This window comes from Crinia signifera, chromosome 6 (genome assembly GCF_055691185.1).
Source record: "Crinia signifera chromosome 6, ASM5569118v1, whole genome shotgun sequence".
NCBI classification, from domain to species: Eukaryota; Metazoa; Chordata; class Amphibia; order Anura; family Myobatrachidae; genus Crinia; species Crinia signifera.
In genome coordinates, this window is record NC_139222.1 from 271,596,087 (window position 1) to 271,612,901 (window position 16,815).

The 16,815-nt window shown below is 44.5% G+C and overlaps 1 protein-coding gene across 2 annotated transcripts in view; it reads right to left on the reverse strand.

The window, feature by feature from the left end:
- Positions 1-2,759: 2,759 nt before the first annotated feature.
- Positions 2,760-16,815, reverse strand: part of UBTD1 (ubiquitin domain containing 1) — a 55,303-nt gene continuing 41,247 nt past the window's right edge. For both annotated transcript variants that reach the window (XM_083149600.1, XM_083149602.1), the window contains exons 2-3: positions 11,537-11,764; positions 2,760-6,164 (exon numbers count right to left, since the gene is read on the reverse strand). In XM_083149600.1, the coding sequence (XP_083005726.1) occupies positions 5,779-6,164; positions 11,537-11,764 (614 nt within the window). In that variant the 3' untranslated portion in view covers positions 2,760-5,778. The remainder of the gene's footprint in view (positions 6,165-11,536; positions 11,765-16,815) is intronic.

A 16,815-nucleotide genomic window follows, 5' to 3' on the forward strand; every position in this document is an offset into this window, starting at 1 on the left:
CTGGTCCCCAAAATCTGGGGGACCCCACGCACTTTGTCCTCTGGATTTTGGGAACCAGGACCACTCAAAAAGCCCGGGGCTGGTCATGCCTGGGGGGGGGGGACCCCATGCCATTTTTTTTTACAAAATTATTGTCTGTATGACAGCGGATGAGACGCTGGACCCCGGACTTGGTAAGTATTTTTTTGTCAGCTTCCACTGTACCACCAACGTTTAATAGTTTGCATATGGGTTTGCATTCTGTTCAGGGGGAACCACTAGCCACCATGATTTAATTTTTTTTTGGGGGGGGGGGGGGGGTAGCATATTAGGGGAAGTGAAAGAATACTTATTAAAGAAGACGTGTTCAGTAATAATAACATTTTTGTGATGAAGTGCAGTGTTTCACTTTCTGGGACAGATTTGAAATCTCCCGTGCTGAATCTCCCATTATGAATCTCTGACACAAATCTCTCTGTATGTGGCTCATTGTCTGAAATGAGTCACAAGAGTGAAATCTCTTGTGCTGAATCTCCCGTTATGTATCTCTGGCACACATCTCTGCATATGTAGGGGCCTTTAGAGCTTCTCTCGGGCTCTTCGTATACATTATAAAAGGTGCTTCTGCCTCCCATTGACTGTAAAAAACAACAACAAACCCACAACAATGGAATTTCCCCTAATCCCTTAATACAACAAAGGCCACTCCAGGGTTTCCAATCATTCCAAATATTTGCATACTGGATTATGTTACAGTGATGATCTGTGTTAGCATTACCATGGCAGTATTATTTAGACTTTTCATATATTGGGCGAGATTCACCAAACTGAAAATGCAGCAAAAAACCATTTTTCTGGGTTTTTACCGCATTTTCATGTGCAGCAAAGCCCCACTGCCGGGGCTTCACTGTGGGGGGTTACGCCAGTCCTTCCCTTCGCGTCCCCCACCGATCCGCGCTTCACCCCCCTCACCTGTGTCCGGGCAGCCTCCTGCTGTGCTGCCCGGACCAGTGATCTCCTCCTCCCTGCACCTCCTCCGAGTGCAGGGGGGAGGAAACGGAGCCCTTACAGCCGTGTAAGGGTTCAGGCAGGGAGGGGGAACCCGCTGCACATCGCCGGCCATCGCATTTGAGTTAATAATCGCATATGCGATTATTAACAATGCGAGTGCCGGCGATGTGCAGCCGGGGTTATTAGTGAATCTCGCCCATTGTGCTGTAATTTACTAAACCACAATAATCTTTCAGGAGAAAAAAAAGTTACTTGTTCCCTAGCACGGCACCCACGATTTTCAATCGTATGGCATCTTATGCATTGTATCGCATCCCATGCCGATGCGATTTTGGCCCCCCTATATGATCTTTAATTGTATATGCACCCTAATGGGTGCTTACAATGTTAAATGCAACCCCACCCGAAGCGTGGCGAGCGCAGCGAACTCACGAGGGGCGACGGTATGAGTCCTCCGACCTTTTCATACCCTATCCACGATGGCGTGGAGCTGATTTTAGATAGTGTGGCGAGCGCAGCGAGCCCGAAGCGTGGCGAGCGCAGGGGACACATTCCTTTACATGTAATCTGCGTTCGCTCGCCACGCTTCGGGCTCGCCACACTATCTAAAATCAACTCCACGCCGGCGTGGATAGTGGGGGTATGAAAAGGTTGGAGGACGCGTACCGCCGCCGCTCGCCACCCTTCGGGTTGGCGTTGATACTGGGGGTGGCGTGGGGGTGCTTTTAACACTGTAAGCACCCGTTACGGTGCTTATACAATTTAAAATCGTATACCATCGCATTGTATGCCATATACAATGGTATACGATTTTAAATTGTATATCATCAAGTGCCATTGCACCGTATCGCATTCCATTGTAAGGCTTATGGTATACGATGCGATCGGCGCCGTGCTAGGAAACAAGTACCGGAAAAAAAAATGGTTTTATCACAATTTCGACGATGTTTCTCTTCAACTAAACCCTGTCTCTCCCCCCCCCCCCCCCCCCAAACCAAAAAAAAATATATATATATATATATCCATTTTCAGGCATTAACAGATAGGATCCAAGATAAATTCATGGACCTATGTGCTTTCATGGCCGCAAACCTGGAAACGGGGAGGATTATCAGGAATTTGTTGAGAACACGTCTATATTAAAGTGTGTGACTGTATCCAGGGCCGCTGCAAACCAGACAATCCCCCCTCAGGGGGGAGTGCGGACGATACTGCAGGGGGGAGGGGGTAGTCGAGCGCTGCCTAGTGGTGGCGCCGGCCCTGACTATCTGCATATGAAAGCTACATTAGTTTATTCAGGAAAACACAGACATTCCATTTCGTATGTAGATACATCGGCATTCACACACACTGAATATAGGCACGCTGCAGATCATTTTCATCAGCAAAAGCTGATTGTGCATCCTTTTTGCGCTTTAAAAAGAAAAATCATAAAAAGGACTCCCAGCGCTATAGAGTTACACTTCTGTATAATGCAACATGTATCGAATGGAGGATAGATGAACGTTGACACATCTGTAGCTTGTATTTGACTCAGAGTCTACTTTTTCCCCAACTCTTGTACATGTACACGGTAGATCAGTGATGGGGAACCTTCGGCCCTCCAGCTCCATGCATCCCAGCATGCCCTGCTACAGATTTGCCATTTGGCCATGCTAAATCTGTTGCAGGGGATGCTGGGATGTGTAGTTCAACAGCTGGAGAGCGAAGGTTCCCCCATCCCTGCTGTAGAAAGACCCTTTGAAACAAACCGTACTGATTAACTTCCACACCATAGTACCTGATGAATTCATTTATTTACAAAACATTAACCAGGAGATATACATCTCATTTCAAGTATATTCTAAAAACAATTAACAATAAAACACACAGACGAGTACAGTGAAATAAGTTATGCATTTGCTCAGTCACTAACATTCCTGCCATAATTAAAAATCATGAACATTAAGCAGCTGGCTAGTCTCTCTTTGCAGAAAGCATAGCATATATGTAAGTTAGAGGGGCATTATGTACGAGCACAACAGACCCTGTACAATTCTTGATACATTGCCTTTATTTAGGACAGAGATAAGCATCAGTCTGCACCCGAAACACACACACTGTGCAGGCGGCCATTTTGTGGGCTTAACTGCTGTATGCTGCAGTACAGCCTGGGAACTACTCATGCCAACCCTGAAGCATTCGCAAAATGGCCGTCTCCACCGTTTGTAGGCAACAGGTAACAAAACAGAAAAAGAGCAGGCTTTTAGAGATTTCCAACATCATGGGGTAGGTTTACTAGAACTTCTGAAAAGTTAAATTGCATCTAATCAAATTGGAGTTATCATTTATCTAGTACAGTGTAAAAAATAGAAGTAGAAACTTATTGGTTGATCTGGGCAACGGTTTTCCTTTAGAAGTTTCATTAAGCCTTCCCCTCAGATTCATTTACTGCACTGCTGGCCAAACCAGTCCCTGAGATTTACCAACATTACACATTTCCCAGACCACCTGACTGGTGCACAGGTGTAGTCATTACGGTCACATTTTGAAGCATGTGCTGCAATCATTCCTAACTGACACAGTCTACAGATTCACAGGTGGTTTGGAAAACATGGACTGTTGGTAGATCTCAAGGACTAACGTGGCGACCCCTGATTTACTGGTAGTACATACTTTATTGGAACTTATACTTTTATTTAACACATTGCTTCCGCCCCCTTTCTATTAATTAGTAGTGCCCGTACCCACTGCAGCCATATAAATCCCCTTTAAAATTCCATCATCAATAATCAATTTGCTTTGGCTTCTATGGCGACAGGTTACTGCATACTGACACCACAGTCACTCATATAAAAGCAGCCATGTTAATAATGAAGACACTGGCAATCCCTCCAATCCAGTCTGAATAAGGGATACGAAACACAAAAAAAACAGTAATGTGTTCTGTGTCACGAAAAGCTCTTTTCACAATTGTACAAGGTTTTAAGTGGAATCGTCACATCTCTGTGCATAGGACGCAAAAAAAAAAAAAATAAACTAGTGAAAGGCAAACTATGCCCCTTTCTGAGGTACAACGGAGGCAGCCATTTTGTGGGCCCAAACAATATGCATGAGCAGGTCAATGATCAGTTGTATTTGGTAAGATCATTGGAACATGAGGCACAGGTGGTCTCTTGTTTCTAAAACCTCAATAGGCCAGAGCCCTTTAGATACTGTGGTTAAGGCTACAAAATGGCTACCTCCATCGTTTGTCAGGGATGGGCTACTGGAAAATGTAAAGTTTATTTGAATCCTGGCCAAGTTCTGAAAATATAAGAACCAAGTAGCTGGCGTTCCCTCAGAAAAAAAATAGGGATCACTGAACTCGTCATAAGATGTAGCTGACATGAGCTGTGTTTACGGTTGTGCTGGCCTTGGCCACGTTCAATAAATAGGTAGTAATTAAGCGAACATTGCCGAACAGCAGTTTGGCAAATGTGCATCCTACAGAGAGACGGGCTAGGTAGTCGATTGTATAGGAGATTAAAACACTTCTTTCCTGAAGAAGCATAAACCGGTATTATTTCAAACATTACAGTTAAGAGATGCCACATCTACAGCAATGGACGCCACTTTCGGTCTGTCAGCGTATCAAACTATAGCGATCAGTAGTACACAATCCCATTCAACGTACTGCATCAATGGATTTCAGTTTTTATTGCTGTTAAATATTCTATACACTGAAATCTGGGTTATGTTGACACTATCCAGAAGTAGCCAGCAGTAACCAGACAAGTTCTGCAATATTAAGGTTTAAGTTGCGGTTGCCTGTAGCAACTGACCAAATTCTGCCGGTTTCTAAAATGTTATAGGGAAAGGTTGGCTAGAATATTATCGGTTGCTACTGGCAACACGTCCCTTTTCATTTGTTAGAAGCTTCAGTACAATATGTCCAGCTTTGGATAAAGTCAACATTAACCAGATTTGATTTAGCCCTGTTCCAAATATATACATTTTATTTATATTTGTTCTTGAGGCAACTGTTCGAGGTTAAGGTAGATATAGTTAAACAATATTACATTTAAATAATAGCGTTTCATTAATTAGGCACAAGAAAGGAAATGTTTCATGAAAACAAGCCATCTTAAATTGGGAATGAACGGCGTGGATTTTTTACGTAGCGGTAAGATGATGGGGGGGGGGTCTAGTCCATAGGGTAAAAAAAAAAAATAGATCTCCATTTAATGTTTAGTAGTCTCAAATGCTCTGCATGTAACTCAAGCTGTGCGCCTGTAAACCAGTGTTACACTTGTGTGTTGGTGGAGTGGTGTTTTAAGGTTTAAACGGTCAAAGACTGGAGAGTTTCCCATATTGTCTTAGCGTTGCCTGACCATTAAAATAATAAAATGGCGCTTACCAACCACAAAAAAAAAAAAAAAAAAAAAATTAAAAATGCCCATCAGATCCATTAGGGAAAAAAATGTAAAAATCAAACCAGGTTTAGCGATTATTTACTTGTTGCAGTATCGCGGATAGACAGAGGAGGATAGGTGATCAGACCCTACAGCGCTCCCCTCCCCCCCCCCCCCACACGGGCCTATGCTAGTTAGGAATCGGGTCAATGATCACAGACAGAAAACATTATCCCGCCAGAGGTGTATTTGGTGTGAAACCAAGACAACAGAAATAGTGCAGCATTTTGGTATCTCATGGGACGTCTAGTTCTCATAATTTCTCAAGCAGATCAATAGGATTGAGGTGGCGGGCATGGTAGCCCCTCCCGTCTTTGCCCGTCACCTCCGGACATTCATATTTCATGGAGATTATTCAGTTCTGTGTCTCTACTGGTTGGTTGACAATAACTTGTATCACAAAGTCCTTCTGAATCTTGGTCTCCTGCAATTTTATCCTATCCGTGAGGAGTTTTCCAGAGAAGAACCATCGCTGCCAACAAGGTTCAATACCCTCCACAGAATATAGCTGCTTCTTCATTTGGCCAATATTGTCCGACATGCTGGCGTTGAGTTTAACGTCCTTCCCGGTGGATAGGCGGACCTTGAGCTGGAATTCCCGCCTGGCGTTGGGGTCTAGGTCGGGGGCATCCGTTCCATCCTCGTCGCTTCTCTCCATGATCAGGTTGACCGGTGGGGCCAGGCAATAGACCGGCAGCTGGTACCGTGTTCCAAGTTCATCGTAACATTCAGTTAGAGTGCCTGAAATGACCAATTTGCAATTTAAAAAAAAAATACAATTCTCACAAAAAGTCAACGCAAAGTTTAAAAGAACATCTTCTGAAATACATTTTACATTGTTTGAATAATATAGTATCACCAAGTACCACTAATGTTCCTGATGGCGTTTGCTCGAGGGTCACATATACGGCATTAGATTTCATTGCGACTTCATCTGTCAATTACAGCTTGTGGTTTTGCACCTTTTTCTTGAAGGAACTTTGGGGCATATGTGTCAAAGCTTGTACAGTGATCAAGTGGAGAGAGATAAAGTCACAACCATTTAGCTTCTGGCAAGTTTCAAACCTAGTCTGTAAACGGACGGGAGCTGATATCTCCAAACTTTGATACATATGCCCCTTAGGCCTCTAACCGTCTATTCGGTATGCGGTCATGGTGCTGGCCCTGGAATCCCAACTGCTAGGGTGCTGGACAGGAACTATGCGGGCATTAATTGTGGGGACTTGAGGGTTACATTGCATGAAGGGAGGATTGGGCACACAGAAGGGGGGGGGGGGTTAGCTGCCGGCAAGGGTTTAGGCACTAGCAAGGAAGGTTAAGGTCAGGCTATGGTTGTGTGTGTGTGTGTGGTGGTGGTTTAGACTGCTGGAAGAGAGGGTTGGGGTGGGTGTAAGTACCACTGTCGGGAATCCCCACTTCATGATATCGACATTTGTATTCTGACCGCCAGTCATCCTTATGAATCCCATCTATTGCCTTACTTGTCTAGAACGGTTGTTGGCAAAGTCCTAGAGAGCTGACAGCTCCCAATCGTTTTGTTCATTTTTATTTTTTTCTTTAAATGTAGAATGAGTCTAAATGTGGGCAGCCAGATTCCATATGTGGCTATTTTTTAAATGTTTTTAAAAAAGTGCAAGATCTGCGTTGTTTTTTTTTTTTTAGAAGCCGTTTTTTTCCCTTTTCATTATTAATTAATGTGCAGCCCTTTTAAAGTTTGCATGACAACATGTGTAGTCCTTAAAGCAGGTATGTCCAAACTATGGCCCTCCAGCTGTTGTGAAACTAGAAGTCCCATCATGCATTGCCACCGTTTTGCTATTAGGGAATGTTAAAACTATGGCAAGGCATGCTGGGATGTGTAGTTTCACAACAGCTGAAGGGCCACAGTTTGGACATACCTGACTTAAAGTGAATCAGGTTGCCCATCACTGGCTAGGCCTATGCTCATTTTTGGTGCAAACTAGAACGTTCGTTATATGCACCTTTGAAAACCTGTGCGGTTCTTCTTTCCTGCCTGGGGTGTTGCGGTCTGCTTTGGCATTTCTAGTACAGTCTGGTCTGTATTGAGATACAGACCAAACTGTGCTAGAAACACCACCACGCTAGACCGCCCCACCCCAGGCGTGAAAGAGGAGGCAACTACTAATTCTGTTTCTGCTTTCAATGGTAGTTTCAATACTGAACTCCTGACAGCATCATCACAACATCACCGTTTTTTGTGCTCCTAATTTCAGGTGTTCCCAAATGTGACAAAACGTTATTATGTGCCATGTTACAATGGTTTTTTGATGGAGCAGGAATGCCGTGCATTATTCTAGATCAGTGTTTCTTGAACTCTGTCCTCAGGACTACACATCACGTTTTGCAGGTCAGCCCGTTAGGAGCGCGGTGTATCACCAACTGTCACATTTTGAAAATCCACAGGTGACCTGGTAAACATGGCCTGTGTGTGGGGTCCTGAAGGCGGAGTTTCAGAAACACTGCTTTCTAGAGGATTTCTAGGAGAAGCGAGGTGAATGTTTATCGCTCGCTTCCCAGCAGATTGTTTACAGGTCTGATCATGAAACGCTGATTCTCCCAGCTATGCTTGTAGGGCAATATAAAAATATTGCATTCCCCTTTCCTGGAATTTCCCGGAACCTGCGATAGACAAGTCTGATCACATTCTAAAGAGAATATTTTTTCTGTCTGAACTGTAAATACTGTACTTCTAATACTAATCCCTGAAAACTCACCTCTTCAGGCTAGATATCATATTCAGGAACACCCACACAACCTCCAGTAGCATTTATATCTAATTGCATCCCATCAGGACGGTCTTGCAATCTGGTGGGACTGCCATGCTATGGAATTCTATCCTTATGTATCCCTCCTATTATCCCTATAGATTGTAAGCTTGCGAGCAGGGCCCTCCTACCTCCATGTCGGTTTGTTTCTACCCAGTTTGTTTAATAACTGTTGTTTCCAATTGTAAAGCGCAACGGAATCTGCTGCGCTATATAAGAGACTGTAACGGAATCTGCTGCGCTATATAAGACACTGTAACGGAATCTGCTGCGCTATATAAGAAACTGTAACGGAATCTGCTGCGCTATATAAGAAACTGTAACGGAATCTGCTGCGCTATATAAGAAACTGTATCGGAATCTGCTGCGCTATATAAGAAACTGTATCGGAATCTGCTGTGATATATAAGACACTAACGGAATCTGCTGCGCTATATAAGAAACTGTATCGGAATCTGCTGCGCTATATAAGAAACTGTATCGGAATCTGCTGCGATATATAAGACACTAACGGAATCTGCTGCGCTATATAAGAAACTGTATCGGAATCTGCTGCGCTATATAAGAAACTGTATCGGAATCTGCTGCGATATATAAGACACTAACGGAATCTGCTGCGCTATATAAGACACTGTAACGGAATCTGCTGCGCTATATAAGAAACTGTAACGGAATCTGCTGCGCTATATAAGAAACTGTATCGGAATCTGCTGCGATATATAAGACACTAACGGAATCTGCTGCGCTATATAAGACACTGTAACGGAATCTGCTGCGCTATATAAGACACTGTAACGGAATCTGCTGCGCTATATAAGACACTGTAATGGAATCTGCTGCGCTATATAAGACACTGTAATGGAATCTGCTGCACTATATAGGAAACTAACGGAATCTGCTGCACTATATAGGAAACTAACGGAATCTGCTGCGCTATATAAGACACTATCAGAATCTGGTGCGCTGTATAAGAAACTAATGGAATCTGCAGCGCTATATAAGACGCTGTAACGGAATCTGCTGCGCTATATAAGACGCTGTAACGGAATCTGCTGCGCTATATAAGGCACTGTAACGGAATCTGCTGTGCTATATAAGACGCTGTAACGGAATCTGCTGCGCTATATAAGACGCTGTAACGGAATCTGCTGCGCTATATAAGGCACTGTAACGGAATCTGCTGTGCTATATAAGGCACTGTAACGGAATCTGCTGCGCTATATAGGAAACTATCGGAATCTGCTGCGCTGTATAAGAAACTGTAACGGAATCTGCTGCGCTATATAAGACACTGTAACGGAATCTGCTGCGCTATATAAGACATTGTACCGGAATCTGCAGCGCTGTATAAGACACTGTAACGGAATCTGCTGCGCTATATAAGACACTGTAACGGAATCTGCTGCGCTGTATAAGAAACTGTAACGGAATCTGCTGCGCTATATAAGAAACTGTAACGGAATCTGCTGCGCGGTATAAGAAACTAACGGAATCTGCTGCGCTATATAAGACACTATCGGAATCTGCTGGCTATATATGAAACTGTATCGGAATCTGCTGCGCTATATAAGACACTGTAACGGAATCTGCTGCGCTATATAAGACACTATCGGAATCTGCTGCGCTATATAAGAAACTGTATCAGAATCTGCTGCGCTATATAAGAAACTATCGGAATCTGCTGCGCTATATAAGAAACTGTATCGGAATCTGCTGCGCTATATAAGAAACTGGGTACTTGTGTATTATCTGGGCGCCCGATATATCGCATGCCACTAATTAAGGCATGCGATGCAACCCGATTTTGAGGCTTTCCCAGGCAGAGTGTACAATTTTAATATCGCATCGCATGCCATTATAATGACATGCGATGCAACGCGATTATACCCGATATTACATTGTACAGGCACCCTGATGCCTGATTACAATGTTAAATGCACCCCCAGACCCAATTTTTAATTGTACACCCACCCTGATGGGTGATTACTATGTGAAATGCCCCCACCATTGTTAACGCCACCCCAGTATTAACGCCAACCCGAAGCGTGGCGAGCGCAGCGAGCCCACGAGGGGCGGCGGTACGCGTCCTCCGACCTTTTCATATCCCCACTATCCACGTCGGCGTGGAGTTGATTTTATATAGTGTAGCGAGCCACCGAGCCCGAAGCGTGGGGACGCGGAATATATGTGAAGTAGTCCGCGTCCCCTCACGGGGCTCGCCACACTATATAAAATCAACTTCACGCCGACCTGGATAGTGGGGGTATGAAAAGGTCGGAAGACGCGTACCGCCACCCCTCGTGGGCTCGTCACGCTTCGGGTTGGCATGGATAGTGGGGTGGCGTTAACAATGGGGGGCCATTTCACATAGTAATTACCCATCAAGATGGGTGTACAATAAAAAAAAAAAAATCGGATCTGGGGGGGGGCATTTAACATAGGAATCAGGCATCTGGGTTCTTTTCAATTAAAAATCAGGTCCAATCGCATCGCATGCGATATGATTGTATGCGATGCAACGTGATTTTCTGCCCTGCGATGAAAAAAAAAATCGGGCGCCCAGATAATACACAAGTACCAAGGTGGCCCCTCTTGAATTGGTCTTCAGGCACCATCTAGTGACCGGCACACAAAACTTTGATCCCCCCCTCCCCCCATAGAGGTGAGGAGTAGCCTCAGCCTTTTATTATATAGGATAAACAATTAGCAACCACTGTCATATAATGATATATTCTTTTAAAAACTGCCTAAGAGGAGATGCCCCTATTGATCTTCCAATGCCTTGTTCATAGATTATGCGGTGTGATCCTCCAGCCGTGTCCATCCGTACATATATATCCGTGGAACATTATGATACACTAACAGTCATGATTTATTAACTTGCTAATTGAAAAAAAAAGTGCCTACGAAATATATGGTTCTTTAGTTAATGCGGAACTACAAATGCCAGCATTTATCTGGAAGGCAGGCGCGGAACAGGAGTAATCCCGATATAACAATGTGGTTTTACAACGCGAACTTGAATCATGGGACATTCCTTTGGTTAATTGCTGCATTGACTATGTGATAATTTCCCAGTTGCAGCAATAAAACACCCAGTGTCATGTCACTGACAACAGAGGTGGAGTAGCCTGGGGCTCAGACGTGGCATACCAATCATACTGGCTCATAGAACGAATGTCAACAGTCCTACTGCGACCGTCATTGGTCAGGTGACCAGATCAGCAAACTGGACTCTTCCATACTGGTCCGTGTTGAAAGCCAATGTTTAAGAGACATGGGAGAGGAATAAAGTGGTTTAAAAAAAATCAATTATATTATACGTACCGTGGGGTAATGTAATACTCGCTCCATCCACAATTGCCTGAGCCAGCTCATGGTCACTGGCTTCCACCGCATAGGCGGCGGCTTTCAGGGCGTCCCAGATCTCCTTGCGCCCCTCGAACGCTGGCGCGGTGTCCCAGAACTCGTCACGCTTGCTGCGCAATTGGCCGTCCGTCATTGGGTAGTCGCTCTTCCACCTTGGCCGCTCTTTCTTTAATGGCTCATTGCGACCTGAAAATAAAAAAAAAGTTTGTATTTAGAGATCTGTTTAAAAATCATCACGGCTCAGAAAGTCCTTTGCTTCATAGCCTTCAAGTGATAAACAAGTGACATTGTATAAAGTTATTGTTGTTTGATGAACAAATCGAGGAGTGTTTTTTTTTTTACATGATCTGCTACTGCTGGAATGTAGGATATTTTTTTAATTATAGAAGTTTTATTGTATGGAATTCTATATTGTCGTATCATGTATTGCAACAGGTCTGTATGTTGTCTATGGAGTTAAATTCCTGGTATACGGGTATATACTTGGCCAACAGAGTGGATTCCGATTCCTAAACTAAAGGCACCAGGTTTGAGCGATACCCGTTCTTTAGCACAGGTGAATTAATTAGTACCTCAGTGTATTTTATTAGATCTGTGACTGTTTGGGTGCCTTGAGCACTTAGGGGGGGGGGGGGGTGTGTACTAAGCCTTGGAGAGAGTACTAAGCCTGGACTACCATGTTACAGGCTGTGCTTGAAAAATGACAGTTAGGAGTCAATTGGTTGATACCCTCTCTCTTGTCCCTCGCCAGGGCCTACTACATCACATTTCGGATCTGTTTAGTTAGGAACATGTATAAAGCCACTATGTCACACTGCACATATAGCAGTCTTCAGAGCTGATTGAACCGCAGCCCCTCGCATCGCTCACTATGCTTCAGGCACGGTGCCTCGCTGCACTCGGCACACTATTTTATTCTCCCGCCACGCCCTAGTGGATGGTAGGGCATGAAATGTGCACATGTCGGCACAAAAAATACAGTGAAAAACCCCATACCTCCCGACCAGTCGACCTAACGCATTTGTTGACCTAAAACCATGTTGACCCAACGGTGTTGACCTAATGACTGTCGAGCTAAGTGTGGTCGATAATACGACTGTATCCCCTTTAAAAGGAAATGGTGAACTCCCAAAAGTAAAAGTGCAGATGCATTTCACTGCGGAGTACTGACTCCCTCACATTGTAATATCTGTGCACTCAGCTGCATAGGGGCCCTGATAACAGGAATGAGTGTATGCACTACCCTTTATATAGGTCACGCCCTCAGGATTACATAGCCACACCCATATTCAGAGGTCACGCTGCATTTGAACGTTAGCATTAGAAGTTTATGGGGATAAATATAACCGCCTGCAAATTACGGGTAATCAGTTGCACAAGAGAAAACAGAAACTTCAGATGTCGCTTCTCTGTTCCCGTTCCTTTGTAATAATGCGGTCAGACAAGTCGGTTTAGTCACAGAAGCTCTTCTCCTCCAATCAGCTGCAGATATGTAAATGGCGGCAGGTGAACATTCCTCCCAGAGTATAAATAATCACTCCAGTTATTGTGATGTATATTCCCCAGCTCAGCCATATATACTGGCATATTTATTAAACTAACTTTGTGGGAAATACCCAAAATGCTAAATGTTAGCATCCCTATTCCCTAGGATATATGTATGGGGTAGGTCTACAATATCTGCTTTAGTTCCCCAGTTTCTGATCACATTGCATTATGGTGCGCACACGGGTTCTCAAATTCGGTCCTCTGGACTTCATACAGTGCACGCTTTCCAGGCCACCCAACAGGTGCATTCATTACACATTGACACATTTTAAAAGATCCACAGGTGTAGCTAAATATCTCACTTGTTATTCTGTGAGGAGACCTGGAAAACATGCACTTGTTGGGGGTCCTTGAGAACCGAGGTTGAGAACCACTGTGCTAGATGATCTAGTAGACCAGTAGTTCTCAAACTTGGTCTTCAGGGCTCCACACAGTTCGCAGTTTTCCAGGTCACCCGGCAGGCGCACAGGAATAGTCATTACTCACTGACACATTTTAAAATATAAACAGGTTGAACTAATTATTTTACTTGATTCTATGAGGAGACCTATAAAACATGTACGGTGTATGGTCCTGAGGACCGTGTTTGAGAACCTGTTTACTAGACAATACGCGCAATAACAAAGGATTTTGTTAGAGAGTGCCGTGCGCCCATCAAGTGTGTGTGTGGGTGTGCACTTGCCGATGCCGGTTTAGTAACAGCAGCCTATGGGCTGCAGATCTCACAATAAACCTGGAGAGGGATCTGTTGGATCCCTCCCTGGTAATGGCAGCTCCCATAGCCCAGGGTCCTGAAGTAGCAGAGCACATGTCCCTGTGCATTTCTCAATTCATCCCAGAAGAACATATTCTGTTATAGCTACAATAAGAGAACCTGATAATGAATAAGTCGAAGAATATCAAGTACTGACTTTGTTTTGTTTATGCATTACACCACATCTGATCTATATGTACATTTCTGAAAATATAAGATAATCCGTGTAGAATGTTCCTTTAAAAATGTAATTTATTAAACACAATTATTTATTGCAACTGCAAGTTACCACACATCCTGTGCAACACAACTCAGACGTGACGGTTGCACACTCCGGCAGAACACAGCCCATAGGACTCATCCCAAACCCAGCTACAGTCACCAAACAACAAGAGTGGGTGCTGCCCGCAGCCTAAAGGTCACTTTCGTTACACAAAAGTATTTATAGCACAATGAATGAGCCGCATGTACGTAATCTACAGCATCTGAGAACAATCGTAGGATTACATATAGGATCTGGCACAGCAGCGGATTACCGTGATGTAAACCTGGCAAATTCACAAATAAATCATTTGTGTCTAATTAGTTACTCTGGGAAGTTGCATCTACGAGACGGTTACAAATAAATGATTGTTGAGTCTATCAAACTTCCTAACGTAGACAAGTGTAAGTATTGTCGAAAGCGACCAATCAGATCCTAGCCATCTTTTCAAATGCATTCGGTCAAAACGATAACAAGAATCTGATTGGTCGATATGGGCAACACCCTTCCCCGTATATCTGTTTGTATGACATCATCCCTGAACCGCAATTATTCAACTGCTGCTCCTAATGTTGCATTATTACTATATATTCATTTGCTTTATGGTTTCCTAATGTCCCCGAAATGTTTATTCTTACATCCATAACGTAGCATGAACTCGGCCATTTAGCACGCGGTTAGATTACCCAGCTTGGCATCATCATTATTATTATTACTGAAGATTATTTGACAACATTATTTGTTAGCTGAATACGAGCATCGCCTCTCTGCCCGTACACATGAAAACATGCTAAATTGGCCTTTTTAGTACACAGTAAATGAGTTTTTTATGCGTTGTGCGTGCGGAGGGGGGCAGATTGCAGATGGAGAGCGAGTGATGGTTTTATTTCAAGCTGTGCACAGCAGTGAATTTTAAGCTGATTCAGGGAAATCTGGCGCATTCCAAGGTCGTTTTATTTCACAGGCGTTCCTTACCTGGGGCCTGACGCGCTGCCACTGAGCAAACAGCCCTGCGTACAGCACAACAGTTAGGATTTACCTACCTTACTAATGCCGCATTGCTAATGGGTTCCGCACACTCATACTGACACTAGCGGACAGCAGGGGGGCCGCGAAGGGCGGGCCAAAGTATATTTGTCCACCTTGGCCGGCCAATAGCCAGTTCAGGCACTGCACCAAAATTTTGGGTACTTTCATTTTCCCGACTGTGAGGAGTTCCTCATTCCGCACTCTGTTTAGACGCCTAGGGGTCTATGTGGGCCATTCTAATCTGTTCGGTCCCCAGTGTGTTCGCACTGGTGACCGATGATTGGGCTCCACGCATATGCAGGGCTGATGTGGGGTCGCCATCGGCGACTTGCATATTCGCCGAGGTGGGCGGGGGGGTGTACGCATGGGGACACCCAACATTTCTGAAGCGTGCCCATGAAAACGCTGGTTGCATCCAGGAAACGCTGGGCGCCCCTGTCACAGGACGTCAGCCGCCTGCCCCATTCTTAGACTGGAGGGCGCAGGGTAAAAATCACTCGATGGTCGGTGACCATCGAATCATTTCGTCACCGTATGCTACACAGCGAATGGATGTTATATGTAAAGCGATGGGATGTTCGGAGCGCGTGGGGGTGGGAGCATTCACATGGGTGGTGTTAGATAACACGCTAGGGAGCGATTTTTCGCTGCTTAGCAAGTCAAACAGAATCACCCCTATATACTAAGCCTTGGAAAGTGATAAAGTAGGAAGCGATAAAGTAATTCCTAACTGCCGTGTTACAGGCTGGGTTTTAAAAGTTACAGGAGCTGATCTGTTGGTACTCTATCCCTCTCCACTTTATCCCTCCTCCGGCCTCTTGGAGAGCAATAAAGTGGACAGAGCTCAATTACCATTCAAGCTGTGTTTGAAAAATGACAGTTGGGGGCTGATTGGCTGGTACTCTCTCCAAGGCTTAGTGAATACACGCGTGCCGGTGTAGGCAGCGGCAGAGCGGAGGCCATGCTGCATTACGCAACACGGCCCTCGTTTCCAGTATCATCCCTGCATGAACGGATGACTGAAGAATCCGCTGACGACTCGCAGGAGTGATCATCGGCGACTACTGAGTACACACGATTAATAATAATAATAATAATAATAATAATAATAATAATAAAAAACACTAGGCGTCATTGCTCTACTGTAATTCAGAGGGATTTGTGCAGCCAATCAGAACTGGCTTACTGGGTCTCGACAAGAGCTGAGCACAACGGTGATTTGCAAGTGTTGGCGCTTTGTAACAAGTCTCATAAGAATACTAGGTACTACACGACCCAGGGGCACATTTATCTCAGTTTTATTACACGCAACGAGTTTTAAAAACTTGTTGCCGGACCGGTGATGAATGGTGCCATCAGCCAATCAGTTCCCAACTGCCATTTTTCCAACACATAACAGGTGCCGATTAGCTGCAGCACCATTTCTCTTCAGAGCAAAACTCTGGGCTCCTAACATCCATGTTTACCCCCAAATACAAATCAACATAATTTGCCGTCCCTTTAAACCGCTCGTATTTACCGGGTCACCTTTTTCCATGACAAGAAGCAACTTACCAGCTGCGGGAGATGAACAGAACACGGCGGCTTTCCCAGACCGGCCCCACCTGACCACGAATGCTGGAAGAACTAGGGCTGAGATGAACG